Source organism: Dendrobium catenatum, unplaced genomic scaffold (genome assembly GCF_001605985.2).
Source record: "Dendrobium catenatum unplaced genomic scaffold, ASM160598v2 fragScaff_scaffold_1089, whole genome shotgun sequence".
NCBI classification, from domain to species: Eukaryota; Viridiplantae; Streptophyta; class Magnoliopsida; order Asparagales; family Orchidaceae; genus Dendrobium; species Dendrobium catenatum.
The window spans coordinates 1136204-1158716 of NW_021319551.1; the positions used below are offsets into that span (position 1 = coordinate 1136204).

The window sequence follows — 22513 nt, forward strand, 5'->3', positions numbered from 1 at the left end:
ATATGGAACTTGAAACTTTTTAACTAGAAAGTTGGTTTTGAATGCAGTAAGAAAGTTATCCCAAACAAAATCTTAACAGGGGCTCACTATAGGTGATGCGCATATGTTAATGGGCTCAAATTCTAAGTAATACAATTTTTGAAGAATTTTTAATTTGAACCTAGATGTGGCCTAAGGGCATCTCCAACCGAAAATCTCATTTTTCATTCCAAAATGTAGGAAAATAAAAAAATGCCGTGTTTCATCTCCAATCCAACGCCATTTTGCCGCTAAAACCGTTTGTTTTCTTTCGCGCTTTTCTTCCCAACCTGTTCGGTAGAGAGGAAAAAAATGGAGCACATGAACAGTGCAACGCCAATATTGGCGTGGCACTGTTCATCCGCGATCAAATGGCGTCAAAAATGGCGATCGGTTGGAGCAAAGCAAGAACGGTAAACAAGTATTTGCCGTTCGGTTGGAGATGCCCTAAGGATAACTTGAATGAAATTTAGTAAGCTATATCAAAATATCTAAAGTGAAGGATCTAGTATACCTAATCATCACCTAAGGGAACAAAAATAATTTTTAGCTAAGAGCTTAGTGAAGATGTCTACAAGCTAGTGGTATGTGTTGATAAACTCCAAAACAATATAACCCAGAGCTAGATAATCTTGAATAAAGCGATGACAAATCTCAGTATTGTTGACCTCATTATTCGAGGTCAATTTCCCCGAATTCAATTCTAGCACCTAGGTTCTCGTAGCCTAGAATAGACGTCACACGCAGGATTTCCCTTAGGTGGATACCTAATGACGTAGCACGGACTCGATCTTTTAATTCGGCCTAAATCAGTTCGCACGACTCAATCAAATTCAAATCGTTATAAATGAGATAAAATTAGTATTTTTTAATTATTTCTATTTTAAAATTAACTCAAAATATGTATTTTTAAATAATCAATTATTTTCTAAATTAATCTCTAAACCATTTTGAATTATAAACTAACTCCTAAATTCATTTTTAGATACGATTTAATCCTAGCCATTGATTTTGAATTAAAAAAAAATGGTTTTGAATTTGATTGAGCCGGTCTAACCATCTCCACACGATCTCCCTCTCATTTCGGAAACCACCCAGTCCCGGCTCTCTTTCACTGCAGTTCGCAACTCCCAGGCTCCCATTCGCTCTTCTCTCGACAGTTCCGAAATCCCCTTCAGCCATTTTTCTCCTCCCAGCCGTTCATAAGCCTCGGGTTCATCCGCTCCCTAGCCCCTTCTCCTTTTCTCAGTTCGCAAGAAGCCGCACGCCTCCAGGCCGAACTCCACCCCGTCTCCCTCACTCTGATTCGCGAAGGCTTGCTCCCAGTTCGCGTGAGAAAGCTCCTAGCCTCGTCGCCTCCCAATTTTTCTAAAAATTCAGCCGGACCCGACTCCATTCGCATGGTTTGTTCACGCCGGACTCCAATCCAACTCTCACACCAGTTTGCAATTCCACTCCAGCTTTCTGACAACGCCTGCCCTCTTCAATTGTATGTAAGAGCATTAATTGTGAGCATCTGGTTTAGTTTTCCAAATTGATTGATAATATCTTTATCTTCCATTAAGATAAAATAATTACATTACTTAATTTTCTCTAAATGATTGCTATTTATTTTTCTTTAAATGTTTGCACCGTACTTATTATAGATGGTTGCATTATTCTATTTGAACTACTTTAGTGACCATATATGAGAGCTTGTATGTACAAACATGATTCAATTATTTTTATATATTTGTGATGGTCAATGGTTTGAGAAATTATTAGATGGGTTATAAGCATAATTGAAGTATAAAGTCGCTACAAAGCATGCTAGAATTTGTAATCATGATGAAGGACATGGATGCTTGTAAGAAATAAAATTCATGCATGTTTTTCCTGCTCATTTAACATTCGACACATATGCATTGAATGAAAATTATCATTAGATAAATACTCTTGTTATTGATAAAAGCTTCATAGTTTATTTTTGGTGGCTACAAAGTGAAATTATTATGGGTCTCAAGTTACTGCATTTATAGTTTTAAAATCCATTTTATGCATTCATGTCTTGAATATTTCTAAAATGTGATGTTTTAGAAATTTATTTAGCTATGAAAGAATCATATTGATGAGATATTTCGAAAGGTGCTGCAAGGTATTTCAAAATACCTTATTGTTTAAATTTTAGCATCTTCCAAATTATTTTTGGTCAAACTTGGAATTGGAAAGTAAATATATATGGGCATTTTGCTGGAGCATGATGGGTAGAGATTTATATACATAAAAATTATGCTTTGCTTTAATTCATTTATATATTCTTCTTATAATTTAGAAAAGTGAAGGGTGATTATGAATGGTAAATTTGAAGCTTGATAGTTGGAGGATGTAAAGCGGTTTATTTTTTAATAGTAAAGTGGAGGGTGACAAGTGTAAGAAGGTGAAAAGTAAAGTCTTAGAAAGTGTTATTTTCGAAATTGAAAACTTGCATGTTTTTACAAATTTGAATGTGTGATTTTGAAAAGTGAATTTGTGTGTGTTGAAAGGTGGAATTTGTGTGTATTTTGGAAAGATAAAGTGTTTTGAAAGTGAAAAATAAGTGTTAGATTATGAGAAATAAAATGTATATATATCAAATTGTATTTTAAAAAGTGTGTATTTGTTAAAGGTTAAATTGTTATAAGAAGTGAGATGTAAGTTTGTTGAACGGTGTTTTAAATGTGTATTTATTGAAAGTTGAAGTATTTTGAAAGGTGAGAATTGTATGATTTTTTGGAAAAGTGAAAGTGTATGTTTTTGGAAAGTAAAACACATGTTTTGAAAGGTGATTCATGTATGATTTGAAAAATGAAATGTATATATATATATATATATATATATATATTTAAAAATGCTTATGTTGAAAATGGGGTGTGTGAATATTGGGGAGTGAGTTATGTTGGTTAATCATTGAAAATTGAAATTGTTTGTGCTAAGGAGTGGTGGTTTTGAGTGATTGTTGAAAAGTAAGAAATCTAATTTCCCTCTCTACCTCTTTTCCCTTTCTACTCCCTTTCTCATGCCATCAAGATTTATGTTGGAAGATTACAAAGTGTATTTCCAAAAGTAAAGGTTCCAAAAAGGCAAGCAACAAATCTGGTGATCAAGCCCGAAGAAAGGTATGTCTTTTATTTTCAGTAAATTTCAATTATTTTCTTATTAATTATTAAACGTGCTTTCTAATCCCTGCTTCCCTATTTTTTCCTATTTTCTTTTCTTTATTGACATAATCTGCGAGGAACGTACGTCGAGGGAACAAAAGGACAAGGAGCTAATGACGTCAGTCGCCTCTATCCAACCGGGTAGAGGTGCTACGGGCGAAACCACCGGGTCATAGCCCTCGGTGACTATGAGTATTCTAAACTTAGAAAATCTTTAGGGGCCCCTTGATGTGGTTTGTGCGAACCCTTCCCTTTTAGGTCCTGTAGTAACTTCAATTTTATTAGGATATTTTTGTTTTATTTTATATCCTCAAAACCCTTTTATACGCACGCAAAGCCCTAAGGGTTAGTAATAACAAATGTTTTTATCCCATATAACAGTAGTGACACTTAGAACAATAATTAAGGACGAGTCTTAGAAACCTAGACTTAGATGCATGCACACTTTATGATAGAAATATATAATATAGAAAACTTAGTGACAATCTCACCTTAGGATTAGTGAATATCTTTAAACTAAAATTCAATCATTAGAAAACTTTAGCAATAATTATCCCTAAGGACATATCAAAACACAAACTGTTGCACACACTTAGAATTGTTTTTAGGACAAACGACTTTAGATTTAGATTAGGCCGGTGTTATTTTTCTTACTGCTGTGTGAACGGGCTTTCTCGATTTTCATTGCATGTTGGTTGTAAAATTGTTGGTATGTTTGTCTACTTACTTTACTACACTTTGTGATGTGATTTGATTTGACGATTAGTTTACCCGTAGGTTAGGAGCGATTGGTTGTTAACAAGATTTTTCTGCAGGTGGTCACACTCATGCAGGGCAGTAAAAAGGGGGCTAATTAATTAATAATTATATAAATGCTATAGGTGCTCCAGTTGCTTAGCCCCCAAATAAAAAGAGTGTGGCCAAATATGGCTGAGTGATTTAATTCAAAATGCAAATATATAACTGCTTGGGATGATTTTTACTATAAATTGCTTAGGATAACCCTGCAGGTGGTCTAGATTTTTCTTTTCTTTCTGTGAAATGTAATGTAAATGTAAATGCGTTTGAAAAGTATTATAAATTGTGAAAGTGATTTTGAAAAATAGGATATTACATTCAATTTGGAATCCGAAGAAAAGAGAATATACCTTAAAGGATTATTCTCTTTTATTTGGAAAGCCAAATTAGGATGATTCAATATCCAAATAGAAAAGAAAATACCCCTCTTAGGGATGAGTTTCTTTTTATTGGATATCCAAAATCCGACGAACCCAAGAAGCTCATAGAAGAAGAAAAGACAGAACGAGAAGATTGAAGAAAGAAGACGAAAAAAATAAAAGATCAAGGAACAGTATATCCCAGTTCAAAAATCACCGCGTCATTCTTAGGATTAGAATCCGGTTTGTTGTCAGTGGTGCCCGGCCACTTTACTTTTCTGCAAATTCTGGGTGTAATATGGACATTGGACATTGGATATTATAATTTTGGATATTTAATTTATTTGTTTATGTTTGTGCAGTAGCTTTTTTTAGGGCCCTTGCATGTCGTGTTTTGTTTTAGCCTGGATTCGAATCGGAGATTAATTTTTCGTAAGGGTACTATAAAATTTTTCTACTTGTATATTCTATAAAAATTTTAGGCTCACATAGTAACTCAACGACCTAAGAAGTAAGCTCGGATCGCCGAGAGTCGACATAAGCATATTATTACTTTCTCTTCCTTGTTAGGCACCTCCCCGCCTGCGAGTTCTGGCAGACCACTTGACCTATGAGGGTGCAGTTCTGTCTCTAGGGAAAAACCTATTTTCTAAGCCTAATTTTAAAACTGCTTCATATTCATTTTATGCATTCGAGTCAATTAGCATGCATTGCATTAGATAAAAATTAAAAAAAGAGTCTAAAATATTAATTAACATTTCTAGACATTTTCACCCTAATATTGATAATAGGTTTGTCTTATTCGTCCAATTATTAAGAACTAACCAGTCTCATATCTTTCGCTTCATATACAATCGTAAACACGCGCTTTTAAAGGTACGGATGTGTTGTCTGGCTCCCCAATCCAGGCCGAGATAAGTCCAGATTTTGCACTTCATTAGTTAGGTTCGGGTCATTATTTATAGTACCCAAATTAGATTTAAGTTCTGAGGCAATTTTTTTTTAGATCTTAAGTCCTCGTCCTCCGGGAATATAATCCCAAATTTCTAATAAATGTCAACTTAAACATAAAATTTCTCTATTAAAATGTAAAGCCCAACATAGGGTAGATTGAGGTCGCCTTGAGTTTCTCAGAATCCAGTCTCCTACTTTTCCTCTTTTGACTCACTAATAAATGTTCAACATTGAGCTTTCCTCCTTGGAAATCCTTACTTTTGTTCCTTGTCTTCTACTTTGTAGTCAAAAGGGTATGAAAATCACTGCTTTAACTCGAGAGTTCTTTGGAGCATTCCTCCTAGGATGTAATTAACTATAGGGCTTTCTCCTATAGGATTGAGAACCCCAGACTAAATAAACCTTGTTTTATTCATATAAAACAAGGAAGAATCTTTGGGAATGCAGATGTCTTTAAAAAACTTCATTTCTAATCTTAACATATACTTAATAGGATGTTATTATTATCTTTTCAGATAATGTAATGTTCCTGTTTGTTTATTCAACTTTAGAAATGATGAATTTTATAAAACTCATTCTTGCTTTTGGATGTCTTGAAGAATGTTATGTTCGTCTTTCAAGATGATATAATATTCTCCTTGCTATATCTAAAATAAAAGAATAATAATTTTTCAAAAAAAATATTTCTATTTTTAAACACATTCTCTAGAATTTCATATTTATTTTTCGAAATAATATGTTATTCTCTAAACTGTGTTTGATTATAGAAATATCAATTTTCAAAACCCTATTTTGATATTGAATCCATTATAGAATATTGTGTCGGTCTCTCGAGATTGTACTTTATTCTTAATGCAGTATTCGATTACAAAATAGGAGAAATCAAAATCTGCGTGGTGACACAAATTTTTCCCACCAAGTATGTTTCAGTCTTGAGTGTTAAAGTGGTTCTTTGTTAGGTTAATTAAACTATTATTGTCACAAAAAATTGGGATGTGGTCTAAATTAAGATATAACCATCTAGTTATTATTGTCTAATATAAGTTGCTATGAGAAGTGCTAAGAACTAGCAATTAACTTAGTTGCTCTTTTAATCAACTCTTCAACCTACAAAATCATCATCAAAACACCACACAAGTTTGAATGATACCTTATAGTTAGGAAACCATGATCCTATGTTTGGTGTTCCTATAATATATGTATTTTGTTTACAACTAATTTGTGGGACTCTTCATCAAACATGATGCTCAATTTATGACTATTAAGTATAATAAGAATCATATCAATCTTATATACAAATTAAAATTCACTAACTTTTTACTTGCATCTCTACTAGCTTTGTAGTTGGGCTTATGGGGTACCAGATTACTTTAATCCTTTTAGATTGAACCTAGTTATTAAATTATGGACATTTTTCATTTGCCAAATAAAATTTGTATCATTCTTCTGCTTCACTTGTAACCTAAGAAAGAAGGTGAGCTCTTTGATGAAGCTCATCTCAATCTCATTACTCATAGTAGTGACAAAACCATAACACAATTAATCCTTTATAGCTCCAAACAAAATGTCATCGATATGTATTTGTGTCACTGTCATATCAACTCCAATCCTTTTGATAAATTAAGTAGTATTTACCTTCCATTTCCTAAACTGCACTTAATTTTTCTTTCAAGTCTTAGGAGCTTGTTTCAATCCATATAATGACTTATTTAGCAAATACATCATGTAGATAAGTATAATCTATAAACCCATTTAGCTCCTTTTGATAAATTAGATTCTAACCTAGCTACAGGAGTATATGATTCTTTAAAATATATGCCTTCAATCTAGTTATAATCCCAAGTTACTAGTTTAGTCTTATTTCTTATCATAGTGCCTAAGTCATATACCTTATTCTTATAGATTTAAAACCCTATTCGAATAATATTTTAACAAGGTTTGAAAATGATTCAAATATGGATTGAACAATATTTGAGCAAAATTTGAACATTGTAAATAGATACAATATAGTGTAGTTCAAGAGAAAAAAAATTATCAATTACACCATAGAGTACAATTTAATAGATATAATATACTACAATTTTGGAGATATAACAAAATGTCATAATACAACAAAGTGCAATTTCAGATATAGCATAACATCCATAATATAACATATCTAAATTGAGATGTTGATAAAAACAATTTTGGTGGAATTGTATGCGATCAAGTTTAACAATCAGAATATGTTGTGTTGAACCTCATGGGCCTGATGTATATTAATTAAAAATATTATCGGTTATACATCAAAAGTTGAGTTATGTATGCATGAGACTAGTTTTATAATAACATTGTCGGTATCACAAATGTGATAGAATATCATAACGAGGACCTGATAAAGCTGAAGAATTAAATACAAAGAAAGTCTATCAAAGTCAAGAAAGTTAAGAAAAAATGTGTGCCAAATTGTATTTCCTATTTTTTATTTTTTCTTGTATCTTTTTGTATTATAGACAAATAGTAGGTTGACTGATGAAGCACATACATATAAAGGTTAGTACAAAATTAAATAAAGTTAATTAAAATAGTTGACTATAAGATAAGGTATACAGTATGATATAAATCATATTATATGATCCAAATCATATTGTAGGATATAAATGATATTTTTATAATTATTGAAAATCAAGTAACATTAATTTTAATTAAATAATATTTATAGTAATTATTACAATAAATAATAATTATAAAAATAATAAAATAAAATACATTATATGAAGTAAAATCTAATGAGATACAAGAGAATACTACTTTTTCACCAATAAAGTTTATATCAATAGGTTACTCTGACAAATAATTTAGCTTAGAAGTTAGAAGAGTATCTCAAAAATACTTAATGAGGGGGTGGGCAGAACAGTGTGCGAACTATGAGGCTAAAGTAGGCATCATATGCCTACACACCACGTTAACAAGAGAGACAAGAAGAGAGCTTAAGGAGGTTGCATTGCTGCACATGCAAATGAGAGTAGAGAGAGATACAAAAGAGGGACAAGATTAGGGACTTGGAAGAGTAATTTGGACATATATTAGGCAAAACAAAATTTTTAGAGGGGGGGGGGGGGCTCAAAAATACCCCTCTTCTAAGAAGAAAAATGAATTTTAAGGGTGGGGCAACTGGCCACCCTTATATGGTTTAGCCTCTATCGTACTAGACGATAAACAATTTCAAATTTAAAATAACTATAACAATGAAATTTTAAAAAATAGGTAAATTTAAAATTTGAATACTTCGTATAGTACAAAACTTAATTCCGTGTATTCTTATTTACCTATTTTGAAACATAAAATCAATGAGTCAAATTAGATAATATATCATACTGTATGGTCTCAATCGTATAACACAAATAAACATATAACTTATTTGGACAAACATTATTCATACAGGATGATTCAATGCTATGAGTCACCAACATTGTGAAGAATTCATTGTACGATTGTAATCATACAATCCAAACAAACAAAGAGATTGTTCGGACGAACCTCATTCAGATAGGATGGTCTAGTTCTTTGAGTTGACATCATTGAATATATCATATTATACGATTCATTCTTCATATTGTTCAATAAACTTGTGAAATTAACTAAATCAAGATTTTTAGGATTTATTTAAAGGAATAATGTAAAAAATTAAACTTTAGAATATATAATATGTCTTTGAGTGTCAGGTGTCTTTATTGTGTCTCTGTGAAACTTTTTTCTTTGACGATGGAAAGTCTATGAAAGTCAGAGAGAAAGGTTTTCACTAATTCTTTGGAAGAGTCTTTGATCATACTATAATTTAAGGGAGAGGGTGAGAAAAAGTGGAGAGAACATAAGGGATCTCTTGGAGGGGTTGTCCAGGTGTGTGAGAGTGGTGCACAAAGTTGTTCATCTCAGCCAATGTCTTTTTTGCTCGGGTTGTCAAGCGTGAGGGATCTTGAGTGAAAGTGCTCTAGAGAGTCTTGGTGTGGAAGACTTTTTGTCAGTCAGGAAGCTAGAGGTGTAGGCATCTCTACCATGTTGGGTGCAGGAGGGAGGCTTCTCGGAAGAGAAGCGGTGTAAAAGGGTATTATCCATGTCCCTGTGAAGGGGAGAGACTTCTCCGCCTTATTGAGAGCAGAATAAGTGGTTAGTGGAATTCCCGAGGAGATGACTCCATGGAGTGTATGTAAGTCAGGTTGATCAAACCATTATAAAAATATGATTTGTATTTTTTTTTCTTTTATGCTTTACTTTATCTCTTGCATATTTTGATTTGTTGCTTAGAACTACTCTTTGTTGCAAAGTGAACTTTATTTTACAAAAATAAAATAAAATTATAGTGCTAAGTCTTAATTTTGGTATTAAAATATTATTGTTAATTTTTCTTATTCTCAAAGATGTTTTGAAGTAAAATTTTTAAAATATTTATTTGGTTCACTTCTGCTGCAATTGTTGTTACCGCAGTTCAATCTTTGCATTGATTTTTAGTAACACATTTCTCGAACACTAATTAGTTTAAAATTCACTAATGATATATATAGTGTCACTGCTCATAGCATTGAACTCAATGGGTTCTTTGGACCTAAATAACTGCAGTATTTTGATCCTAAATAAACGGCTGGTTTCGAAAATCGCTGCATCTAGAGCGAGAGAAAGCTTCTCACTTCTGTTTCTTCTTGCTACGCTTCATTTCTTGGTTTCTGGAATCATTTTGCGTCACGTTTGATGCTGTGCTTGCATTGTTCATATAATTGGGAATACAACTTTTGATGCCAAAGAAGAACAGTTGATAACGAATTTGTGAGGTGATTGGTCCTCTTATCTTCTTTAGGTCAGCATGTACAGCCCTAGTCACGCCTTTCGAATTCTTTGTAGTAGAGGTTTTAGGTTTGGATTGGCGACTCTGGTTTGGGACTTTTGCTTGAGGTTCAAGATATGAAATCTGCGTTCTTGACTCTTTTATAGCTTCCCTGCCCAAATCTTTTTCAATTTTGAAACAAATAGGTTATCTGCTTGGGAAGTGGGTACTTTAATCTATCAAATTTTTAATGGCATTTTGCTCACTTGCTTTCTTACTGATAAGATTGATTTCCTCTATAACGCTTTTGTTTCTATAGGCAAAGCTTCATGACATGTTATTGGCATCCCGTTTATTCTCATTCAAGATATCAAATGCAAAATTTTCCCCCCACTATTTATAATGACAGGCTTTATTGGTAGATTTTGAGTTTTTACATTTTACGGGTGCACCAACATTTAAAATCTTTGATCTTGATTATTTTATGACAGTCGCGCTTTCCCTAATCTGTATTATCAAATCCTAATCTTTGATCTTGATTATTTTATTGGCATGTTTAAATAACACAACGAGATTTACAATGTCAATGAATCAAACAACCCCTAACGGTCATTTGTTTTTCCTGTACAGAGATGAAGAATAATTTTTAAGTGCTTGTCGGAATCTCCAAGGCTATAAGATAATGATTGTCTGCTAAGAGTTGAATTTATGGAGAACCAAGGAGTTGATCATAACATGGAACTGGTCAAGGTTAATCTCTTGTTTATTTAAAAACATATGAATTATCTATGAGTTGAAAGCTTTGTAGATTTGTTTCATGGCTTCACAATTTTATTGTTTGTTAAAACTCTGGCCAAACTTTTGCCCTCTTGGAATAGCAAGTTTTGCACACTGAAAATATTCTTTTCTTGATATTCTGGAAACTATTTATTTGATGATCAAGTTACATGAAAATTGGTATCATTAAAGTTTGATGAGGTATTTCTTGGAGTCTCATTAAAGACAACGAAAGCTTATATGCATGGTCATGATTAAGTTTATCAACACATGGAGAGATGGGTAGAGATTAAGAGGAAGAATGGTCGAGGGGAACGAATAATCTGGTAGGACATGGATGCGATAATACTCATAAATAAGCAAACACTGATTAATGTAAATCAATTCGTTGGAGATGGCATTGGTAGGGCTGCAAATGAACTGAGGGTTCAACGAGCTACTCGTGGCTCAGCTCGATAAGAACTTGTTATGTTCATTTGATAAGGTAAATGAACAAGCTTAAACAATTTTGATAAATACTCGATAACTAAATAAACAAGCTTGAACAACCTGACATTTTGTTTGAAAGTTCGTGAAGGTTGTTAAACATTAAAGAACCAATCTGAGGCTAACCAACATGGAGGTAAATTGTTTATTTAAAAAAAAAAAAAATCTTTTTGTAGCATTTTTATTATCTAAAAACAAACACCTTAATCCCCTAATTTGGAAGCAGATTAATTTCACAATAACAAAAAATCAGAGTTTGTCAACCACATAGTAAATCATAGAAAAATAAAAGTGCAGAGTAATAAGAACAAAACACACAAAAATTTATAGTGACTTGGTCCAACCTGACCTACGACTGCGCTCCCTAGAAACCTCCTTTCCAAGTATTGCACTAAAAGTAGTGTCTCTTCTTTTGTGACCATAGCAAGGCTTAGAAGCCTTTAAAAAATCTTTTTCACCAATTTGATGAAGGAAGAGAATCTAAACTCCTTTTTCACACTCTTGGTGAAGGAAAAAAACCTGAAATCCTTTTTCACCCTCCTGGTGAAGACAGAGAACCTGGAATCATTTTCTTCCTCCTGGAGATGGCAAAGAACCAAGAATCGTTTTTCTCCCTCCTGAAGAAGACAAAGAACCTAAGACTAGTGTTGTGGAAAGTCTTCCCGGAGCCATCAAAGGATCAAGGCAAAAGATTAAAGAGGACAAGGAAGAACCTTACTTGGAGTAACATTGTGAATCCCTCACAACTTTCTATCACAAACAAATCTCCCTCTTTGCTCTCCGAAAGCACTCCTTAACTCCCTCACTATGCTCTCTCTCAAGAAACTTAGCAGCAAAAGTCTTCTGAAATAAGACTGTGAAAGCTTAAATAGAGAGCCTCTCAAAAAGCTCTAAATTTCAATTTGCCGACTCTGATCATCCAGTACAATCCAAGATCGTCCTGTACGATTAGTTTAAAGCACTCATGTTATTACTGTACAAGGAGATAGACCCTGTACGAACAGTTCAAAGAGAAGAACTGATCATCCAAGACGATTGAGAACATCATCCAGTACGATAGAACAAAACAACCTTTTTAGATAGTACGAAATGTATTTCCCTGTACGATCAGTTTAAGAGATATACTGATCATCTAGTACGACAGACGACGATTTAATTATCGCCCCATGCAGAGCTATGTTCATACAGTGCGAAATTGGAGGTTCGTCCTGTACGATTAATTGAAAAATTATGGCATTTCCTTTAGGACGATAGGTGATGATTTAATTATCGTCCCATGCATCGCTCGAGTTGTACAGTACTATCGTCACCAATCATCTTGTACGATTTGATTGAACAAATTAACCATACTTGTTTCCCTAATCATTGGATCAATATAGGCATGATTGTCATATATTGTACAATACGATGCATATTGTACAATACTATTAGACACAGATTTTGAGTATTAAAATATTACATAAATTATGATTGGCGGATGTTTTGTTGATTATAACTGATTGTCCTGTACGATAGAGATCGTACATTCCGATGAGTTTAATCAATCTTACTTAGTATAGGTGCTCTAATTAGGATTTTTTGGTTAACAATCGTTCTGTACGATTAGTTTAAAAAACTTAATTTTTTCCTAACTAGCTTACCCCTTTAGTGTGTATGTGTGTGCAAGGTTACTTAGCTTTAGGATCCACCGCAATACATGATTGACTCAAGAATGATAAAAAAAGTACATAAATACTGAAAATATAGACTTTGATTATTGTTTACCCAATCTTAAGCTGATCTATATTGCAAGTGAACGGTGGACTTGAAATGTTAGATAGCAAGGCAAAAATAGATATGCAATAACTTCAATTAGCATAGTGAGAAATCCAATAATGTTTGTTATCATCAAAATCACAAGTCTTGGGTCCAGATTTGCAATATAGCTCGTTTATGTTCATGAATTGTATCGTTCAGAGCTCGTGAACATGCTCGTTAGGAAGCTCAATTAAGAAGCTCGATTATGTCTTATTTAATTAAAAATAAATATTATATTTTATTTGACTAATAAGATAATTAAATCTCACGTTATTTAACTAATTTTTTAAAATATATAGATAAAAAATTGGAAAAAAAAACTCCCGCCGGACCTGCCCGTCTCTCTTTCTCGCATTTTTTTCATTCTCCCACCCGCTCTCTCTCTCCTAAATTCCCACCTGCCTCTCTCTCTTTCTCCTCCATGGCATAAAAAAAAAACTATGGGGGTTTTCTCCCGCATGGACTATATTGATTATGCTTTATAAAATGAAAAACATGTGATGGCCAATTGTTGAACAGCAGGCAGCTGTCGGCATCTATATGCTGGTTGGCTTTATTTATGATTTTATTTTATCTATTCGAGCTAAATCTGTCAATGAGCGGTTCGATGGGGCTTGGATGAGCCGAACCACCAGCTTGTCAACGAGCGGCTCGATAAGCCTAAATAAACATGGTATAAATTGAACACGAGTTGAGCTTGAGAAATGGTTTTTAAACGAGCTCGAGCGAACAAGGGCCACAAAAGCTTGATTTTTATTGAGCCGAGCTTGAACATATGCTGTCAAATGAGCTCAATCTTGAACATGCTAAAGCTCGGCTCGTCTCGGTTCATTTGCAACCCTAGGCATTGGATTACACCTCATGCTTCCTTATTCTAGTCATGAAACTCCAATGGATAATGAAGGTGGCTATGGATCTCCTTGGATGATGATGATATGCTTTGTTTGACTTGGGAAGGATGATGAAATTAAATCTTGAATTTGGCTTGCAAAGAGGTGGGAAGGTTGGTAGGCTGTGGCTATAGAATATAGTGCGAGTAGTGGTTGGTTACCAGGAGGAGAGAGGAGTGGTGGTCAGTTACTAGGAGGGATGAGGAGTTTTCATATAGAGTAGGGAAGGAAGGAGGAAGCTTGGTTGAATGTTAGATGAGGGGTTTAGGAGGAGGAATAGAAGGACATTGGTATTAAGATGGGAAGATGAAGAGAGGAGAAGAAAAATAAGGAGGAAGGAGCGAGGAATACTATCTCGACTTTTTAGTTTTTACTAATTAATTATTCATCTTTGATGTATTATGTCATAGTGAATGTATGGTACAATCAAGAGGAAGGTGAATTTATTTTTTTAAAAAAATATTAAAATAAAACTTTTTTTTTCAAATATTTATTTTATTGAATGAAAGCTAGAGAGCAGAATTTTATTTTTTCAAATAAGGTGATCACATACACCAAAGAGATTTAAGATCTTCCTTTCTACTTAATTTAATTTATGAAATGGTTGTAACAACGAGGCAAAAAACTTATATTTTCCCAAATAGATTTTTTAAATCAATTACCACAAACTATCAAATTTTCAAAGTATATGTAATTTATATTTTCGAGATATTGCAGTAAGTGAAAGAGAAAAGATAAATAAAAGTATAAAAAGGTAAAAAGATGATGCAAACTAATATATCATGGTTAGGCCTTACCAAGTTTTTTTCTCACAATTTTTCACTATTCTCTCCTTTGCTACCATCACTAGTAATGGAGAAACCCACAACACTTCTACTCAAAGCAAGTTTCTCTCTATTCTTAACACATTCCAGTTGGTAATGCATTCACTTTAAAGCGTTAAACAAGTCACTCCTAACATAGGTCACTTGGCAGTTCTATTTCTTGTAAGATCAATTTTCTTCAGCTCACTTCAGGTGCCTATTCCCTCCATAATTTTAAATTCAATTTTCAAAATCAATATTTTGAATTTCAAAATTTAAAAATTTCAAAACATGCAGAACTCACAAATACAAAGATTACAAGTTTACAACACTTCAGGCTTATAGACATGTACTTCAGGTGGCTAATGTTCTCATTTGGGCACCTATAACTGGCTCATGTCTAGGGGTGTAAACGAATCGAGTCGAGTCGAGTTTTAGCACTATCGAGCCAGCTCGTCAATCGGAAAGCGAGCTCGAGTAGAGCTCAAAAGGCGAGCTCGAACTCGAGCTCGTCCCACTATAAACGAACTCGAGTTGGCTCGTCAAACCACTCGATTTTGTGCTTGTTTTCAATTTCATGCCCGGTTTCTAAGTTCCCGTCCGGTTTCCCACCCAGTTTTCGTTTTCCCACCTGGTTTTCATTTAGGAGAAAATAAAGCTGCAGCTTTCTCTAATGTAATAAATGTATATTGATTGATGGAATTGAAAAGGCTGAAGCTTTTAAGCCTCATTAACGAGCTTATTTAGAGAGAGAGAGAGATTGAGCAGATTTTTTTGGGTACTGTCAGAGAGGTATTAGCATTAATTATTCATGTGTGTGTGTGAGAGAGAGAGGGGGGCATAGTAGCAGATTTCAAAATCACGCTTTGAAAATTTTTGAAAGACATGCAGGCGGGAGTGGGATTTATACATCATTTATTATTATTTTTAAAAATATTTAAATGTAATAAATTCGAGCCGGCACACGAGTGATAGGAAACACTTGGATTTCCAAGTGTTTCACACCAAAAACCAAGTAGACCTAGGATGAACTGCTGTCCACAGCAGGAAAACAGCCAAAAACAGAGAAGAAACGTTGGAAAACGTAGGAAAAACAATACAAACGCTTTTATTTCGATAACGGATGAAAAGCACTTGCAAGATACAACTTTCCTTCAATTCGAGAGGAAGGAAAAACTCTCCCAAAGATCACCGGCGAAGCCAAGAGCCCAAGTCACCAAAACCTAGATCTCAAAACAATTCAAATTCAAGATGAGAAGCTAATTCCCCCCAAACTCCTAATTATACAAAATTAATCATAAAAGACAATCATAAACTTCCTAAAACAGTCTTTCACGTTCAAAATTTCCCTCCTAAACTCCCCCTCTCAAGCCTACGTGGATTCACGGCTCACGGCAGAGCCGTTTCCGCCCAGGCGGGCTCCGTCTCGCGTCCGTCTCGCGTAGACGCGGACCGGTCCCTGCTGGACCGGTCCAACCGGCCCAGGATGGGTCGGTCTAACAACGAGCTCACGAGCCGAGCTGAGCTCAAGCTCGAACTCGAGCTCGAATCGTGAGCTTGGCTTGTGAGCTCATAAACAAGTCGAGCTCGAGTCGGCTCACGATCCCATAAACGAGTCGAGCTCGAGCCGGCTCGGCTGACTTACACCCCTACTCATGTCTACCCCTATCTTACTTTCTACTTTGGGCTCTTATAGTTTGTCAATTCCTACATGTGCACCATTTGTGTTACATCAATTTAATTCCTATTATGCTAAACAAAATTGTTGTGTTACAGGATTGGGGTGGGCGAGCATATAAATCAGTCACAGGTCCTTCCTGTTCTTTTATTGATTTTTGAAACTGCATCTTTATCAATAACTTGTTTTATCTCAAGGATATCCACTGCTAACTACTCTTTTGAAAAGAACTCGCAGATAGCCAGAAATCATTAGCCGGTCACGATGCAGCTCTGCATCAACCGTTAGGGCTCCCATTTGCAGCTAAAGCTGCCTCTGCAATGGCGGACGTATTAAATGGATCCCAAAAAAGTAGTCTACAGCCTGAATTGAGAAATGTCATTCCAACTGTTTCTGGTTCCAATAATGATCCTTTGACTCTTTACCTGGCAAAAATGTCCAGGCATCAGATGGATGACGTTATGCTGGAGATGAAGGTCACTTGTTTTCATGTCTTTTCAAATGTTTTTCCTTAAACATTCATATGTACAGTATAGTGTATTATTTGAACCAAATTCTTCAGGCCTTGGCTGAAAGAAATGAGGCTACCGCTAAGCAACTACTGCAGGGGAATCCTCAGCTGCGAAAGGCACTTGTTCAGGTAAATTTTCCTATTACAATTATCATATTTATCTTGCACGGTTTATGAATAGATTAATATGTGCATGTTTTCTTCATGAATTCGTTGCAAACTTAAGTTTGTGAGGAGAAAATGCCATTTTTCTGTTTTCATTATGGTTTCTATTTTAGGTTTTTATACTGAGATGATTCAGTCAAACGTTACAGCCACTAGAATTTAAATGGATGACAACAATGTAAAATCTTACTTAATGAGGTCATATATCATCAATATGGAATTTCTATGTATAAATAACTCTTATCTATTTTATCTTAACCCAGTCTTTCTTGTGATACTCTTCATTTCTAACTTTTGCTTGGGCTCCAATTGGAAGTGATTTTTTAAAAACTAATTATGTGTTTTAAGATTACAATTGGAAGAGCTTGAACTGGTAGCATCTTGATTGGAAATAAATTGGAGAATTCTAATAGGCCTGGTTCAAGCGCTCACCCTGCCAAATTTAAAAAAAATGACAGTTGGAAATATTCAGCTGTGCAAAAGTTTTAAAAAAATAATGGAGGTTATGAAAAAACTAACACATGTTTTCTAAATAATCTTTTTTATTCAAAACTAGGATTAAATTTTTTAAACAAGGGTAACTTCTAATTTATTTTTATATTATCACAACAAGTTCATATTGTGTGTTTTATTTTTCAATTATCATGTTAAATTCTTTTGATGGATGAATTTTATGTGGTTTGTTTTTTTAACTAAAAGAATTACTTAGTATTGTTTCATAAATCATTCTATAAATCTATTTAGTATGATAATTTTAATTTGTTTATAAGTAAATAATCATTAATTTTTAAGGGATCATTTGAGATTAGTTTTATTTTTATTTTATTTTATTTATATTTTTATGTATTTTAGGTGATGCACTAGAGTGTGTGTGAATTAGAGAGGAATTAAGTTAATGTTTCATACATTAAAACTATGAGGGAGAGGTGTTGAGCATAGATTACGGTTTGATATTGATGTTTCTCAAAATTAATTTGGATTCATGCCGGCTAGGTCTACTATGGAAGCTATACATTTCTTGAGAGAGGTTTGATGTAAAGAAGTATAGAGAGAATTGGGAGGATCTACATATAATATTTATTGATTTAGAGAAGATAAATTATAAAGCTCCAGTAGAAGTCGCTAGAGAGTTCTAGAGAAAAAAGGAGTTAATAATTCTAATATTCAAGTAATCAAGGATATGTATGCAGGAGCCATTACTTGTGTTTAAACACAAGGTGATTTGATCAAGTATTTTCCTATTTCAGTTGGATTACATCAATGATCAACTTTAAGTCCATATCTTTTTACTTTAGTCATGGATGTTCTTACTAGACATTTGATAGAGGATGTATCATGGTGTATGTTTTTTGCTGATGATATTGTTCTTGTGGATAAGACTAGAGAGGGATTTGAGAGAAAACTTGAATTATGGAGGTCAAACTTGGAGTATAAAGGTTTTCGTTTGAGAAGATCTAAAACTAAATATATGGAGTATAATTTTAGTACAATAGATCTAGTGGGGGGATTGTGACGTCTATTGATCAGCCATTAATAAGAGTACACATTTTAGATATTTTGTGTCTATTGTTCAAAGTAATGGTGAAATAGATAGAGATATTATTAGTAGAATTCAAATTGGATGGTTGGAGTGGAGGAATGCATGTCTTTCCTGTGATGGAAAAGTACCCCTCAAACTTAAGGGAAATTTTATAAGATGGTGGTGAGACATGCAATGTTTTATGGCATAGAATATTGCTCATTAAAAGATAAGCATAAAATTAAGTTAAGTGTTGCAAAGATGAGAATTCTCAAGTGGATGAGCGGCTTCACTCTTAGAGAAAATGGGAAACGAGTATATGCGTGAAAAGTTTGGAGTAGCTCTAGTGCAAAATAAAGTTAGAGAGAGTTGTCTTAGATGCTTTGGACAAATAAAACATCGGCTTCACTCTTACATCGACCTACGTTAAGAAAGGTAAAAGTAAACCTAAAAAGGCTTAGTTAGAAAATATTAAAAATGATATTTTTTATTAGATTTAAATGAGAACTTGACTCTTAATAAGACAATGGAGAAAAAATATTTATGTAGCCGACCCCATGTAGTAGGAAAAAAATTTTGTTCTTGTTGTATATTTTGATGTATTTTATTTCTTAAAATATATTATTTTTCTTTTTATTGAATATCAAATAAATTAATTTAAGGGGTGTTGGCGGCAGTCAATGTTTAAAATTGCGTAATCGGGTATTGAGGCGTTTTTCGTTCGTGAGGCGAGGCGTAAACCTCAAGGCGCTTTGAGGCGTAAGCCTCAAAATCAAAAAAAATTGCGTAAACATAAAATGATAAATTTTATATATACTAATGATTAAATAATATGTAAAACATAAAAATGCACAAAATATGAAGTGAAATCAAAATATTCCAATAATAAGACAACATGAATACAACAATATACTGGTTTGCCGGGTGTCCAAGGGGGCGCTGCCCCCTGGCAGGGTTCAACCTGCCCGATCAGGTCGTGGGGTCAAGGGCAGCGCCCCCGGAACAAATTTTTATTGTAAGAGTAATTTTGAAGTTCTGCTTGTTTTTAAAGTTCATAAGTTGTTTGTATGGAAAGATATCGAGTGGTACCGAGCATATACCGAGCGGTATCGAGCATGTATGTACCTAGCGATACCTAATGGTATCGAGCATGTACATTAGCTTTTTTAATTTTTAGAGGTGGGCGCCTCTTAACCGTGAGGCGAGGCGCGCCTCAGTAAACTTGAGGCGTGCGCCTCAAATCCTGAACTCATTGTGTAGGCTTTGAGGCTTAAAGGGGTGAAATTGCGCTGAGGCGTGCCTCAAGGCACGCCTCTTATCGCGCAATTTTAAGCCATGGCGGCAGTCACCAATAGAGAAACAATAGTGGCGGGCGAGGAGATGACAACAAGGTTGGTCATTGATGGAGCAGTAAGGGTTGCCGCAAATGGTAGCCGTTGTGATAGCTATCGGTGCTTATACTTCTTTTGAAAAAGAACTCAAATTTATTTTGAGAATTTTTAAAAGAAAAATAGTTATTTAAAAAAAATAAAATTAGATTAAAAATTTGTTTTTTTAAAAAATAAAAGTGATCTCAAATAGTTCCTAAATTAATATTTTTTTAGATAACTTTAATTGATTTTACTTATAAATAACTAATTATATTTATTTTTGACATTTAACATATTTGTCTTTCTATAATTATTTTTGTTAAGCAAATTCATCCATCACATTAAATAAACAAAAAACTTAATAAGTAGAAGCAAACAGTCATCGACTTGGCACCACAACAGAATATAATAGAAAATAGAAAACATCGTAGACAAAATTCCAAAAAAGGCCGTTGGTGTCTGAAATTGTTTTCTTTTGCAATGCAGGCACTGACTATGCTTGGAATGGAGACGCCACAAATGGTCCGCCTCATTCATTATAATCTTGAAGTTTGAATAGCTCAAACAGAATAATTCAAGCATAAATTATTGATTTTTACGTTTTGGATCCCTGTTTTTTTGCTTAATAAACCTCCAGATGCAAATGGCAAGTTCCCAGAAATCACATTTTGCAGTTCAGGAAGACAAATTGGATTTGAATCCTGTGACGCCTTCGCGTCATGGTCAATTCCCGTTACATGAAGAGGCAATTTCTGAAGCATTTTTCCAACTGCCTGAAGATCAGACAAAAAATGCATCGCCAACTTCTGTTGTCTTACAACACTCATTTCCTCAACATGTTCCTCTTCCTGCTCATCCGCCCTCTCTGCCACAAAATGAATTTCCATCACAAGGAACAGTATCTGTTGGTGTAACTCTTCAGCCTTTACATTCACTACCTACCATTGTTTCCTTACCAATAGCGCAGCCTTCTCTAACTCATCATTTTCAACCAGTTGAGCAACCTCAATGGAACCCACCAAATACAAGTCTGCAGCAGTCACTTTCACCTCATCCTTCAACGTCCCAGGTTAGAGTAGTTGTAGACTGATCTATTAATATTCTTGTTTTATATGGTTATCGTCACAATGACGAGAAGTCAACTACGTCTTATTAAAATAATGTGCATCAGAGCCCTGCATTGGGTACCCATACCCATACCCACCCATACCCAATGGGTATGGGTACGCCCATGACCTTAAGGGTGGGTATGAGTGAGTACTCAACATCGGGGGATAAATCAATTTACATTGCTAATCACCGTATATCTTATATTACTGCAATCCTCACTACGTAGTGTGTAGTACTTAACCACACAGTGATTACGATAAATTCTGATATGCGGCTAGAAAGTTTGCAATAAGAGCAAAGGGCAACAAGCCTCAAGGTTATGAGTTTGTAGCAGACTACATTCAAAAAGCATGGAAAGTGAGTGGGTATAGGTGGGTACGGCATCCCAAAAGTTGTCATGGGTGGGCGTTGGTGGGTGAAGCCTTTCTGAGTACAGCATGGGTACCCAACCAGGATCCCATGCAGGGCTTTGATGTGCATGTGCTATGATTGAATAACAACACATGAAACTATTTTGTCACTTTGTTGAATCAGGAAGAAATATTAAATATTTGAAATAAACTTTGATATAAAAGATTTCACACACATTATAAGAATTTGAGGATTCAATCTTGTTTTCATTCTTCAAAATTTTAGCCTGATCAACTTTCTTTCTATTCTGCAGATTTCATCAGAGGAGTCGTTTCTTCTGCAGCAGCTGATGAGGTTGACACCAGAGCAGCTTAGTTCACTACCTCTGGACGAGCAGCAGCAAGTGCTCGAGATCCAAAGGATTCTCCGTTCGAAACCGACTTGAATAGCTTCTGTAGGCTCCACACTCACAATGAATGGGGGACTCCATTCACGTATTTTATATGAATGGTCCCATGATTCTTTGTTTGATTAACCACTCTCCAACTATTTTTTCACCCACCATACATTCTTTTATGCACGGGAGAGAAATAGAACAATAATGAGTTGGTCATTGGTAGCTGAATGCAAGGGTCTATTATGTTCCCTTGCTTCCATGCATCATTATTCATTAAAGGATGACCAGCATACAAGAGAAAATGAACATGAGATTCTTGTCTATCTTTTAGATGTGACCTATCATTCTTTCAAATATATTTTTTCCCAATGGTTTTAATAATACAAACACAAAGTGTCTTGTTGATTATTTGCTTTTTCTATGACAGTAGTAGTAGCTTGTTTACCTGAAGGTGATCAGAAGTCTGTTTATGGTCTTAATTTACTTTTTGGTATGGTGAAAAATCTAAAAGGCATCTTGAAAAGGAGAAACCGTAAGCCAACCAAAACATGCCACA

General features: G+C 34.4%; 1 protein-coding gene across 8 annotated transcripts; it reads left to right on the forward strand.

The window, feature by feature from the left end:
* Nucleotides 1-1104: 1104 nt before the first annotated feature.
* On the forward strand, nucleotides 1105-22365 carry LOC110098635 (cleavage stimulating factor 64). Of its 8 annotated transcripts, XM_028698460.1 has the most exons (9): nucleotides 1105-1507; nucleotides 3078-3152; nucleotides 10734-10853; nucleotides 16633-16666; nucleotides 16772-17010; nucleotides 17097-17174; nucleotides 20586-20621; nucleotides 20737-21168; nucleotides 21874-22365. In XM_028698460.1, exons 3-9 carry the CDS (start codon nucleotides 10812-10814, stop codon nucleotides 22003-22005), a joined length of 993 nt encoding a protein of 330 aa, XP_028554293.1. In that variant the 5' UTR covers nucleotides 1105-1507; nucleotides 3078-3152; nucleotides 10734-10811; the 3' UTR covers nucleotides 22006-22365. The 8 variants fall into 8 exon arrangements, with proteins under 8 accessions (XP_028554293.1, XP_020681176.1, XP_028554296.1 ...); XM_020825517.2 differs by lacking the exon at nucleotides 3078-3152 and having other exon boundaries at nucleotides 1105-1511; XM_028698463.1 differs by lacking the exon at nucleotides 10734-10853.
* The last annotated feature ends 148 nt before the right edge of the window (nucleotides 22366-22513 follow it).

Excerpts from the sequence above, each read along its gene's own strand:
- LOC110098635 (XM_020825517.2), top strand. The coding sequence starts at position 10,812 with ATGGAGAACCAAGGAGTTGATCATAACATGGAACTGGTCAAG. Across the intron at positions 16,667-16,771 it reads AGCATATAAATCAGTCACAG|ATAGCCAGAAATCATTAGCC; the intron begins GTCCTTCCTGTT and ends AAGAACTCGCAG. Across the intron at positions 21,169-21,873 it reads CTCATCCTTCAACGTCCCAG|ATTTCATCAGAGGAGTCGTT; the intron begins GTTAGAGTAGTT and ends TCTATTCTGCAG.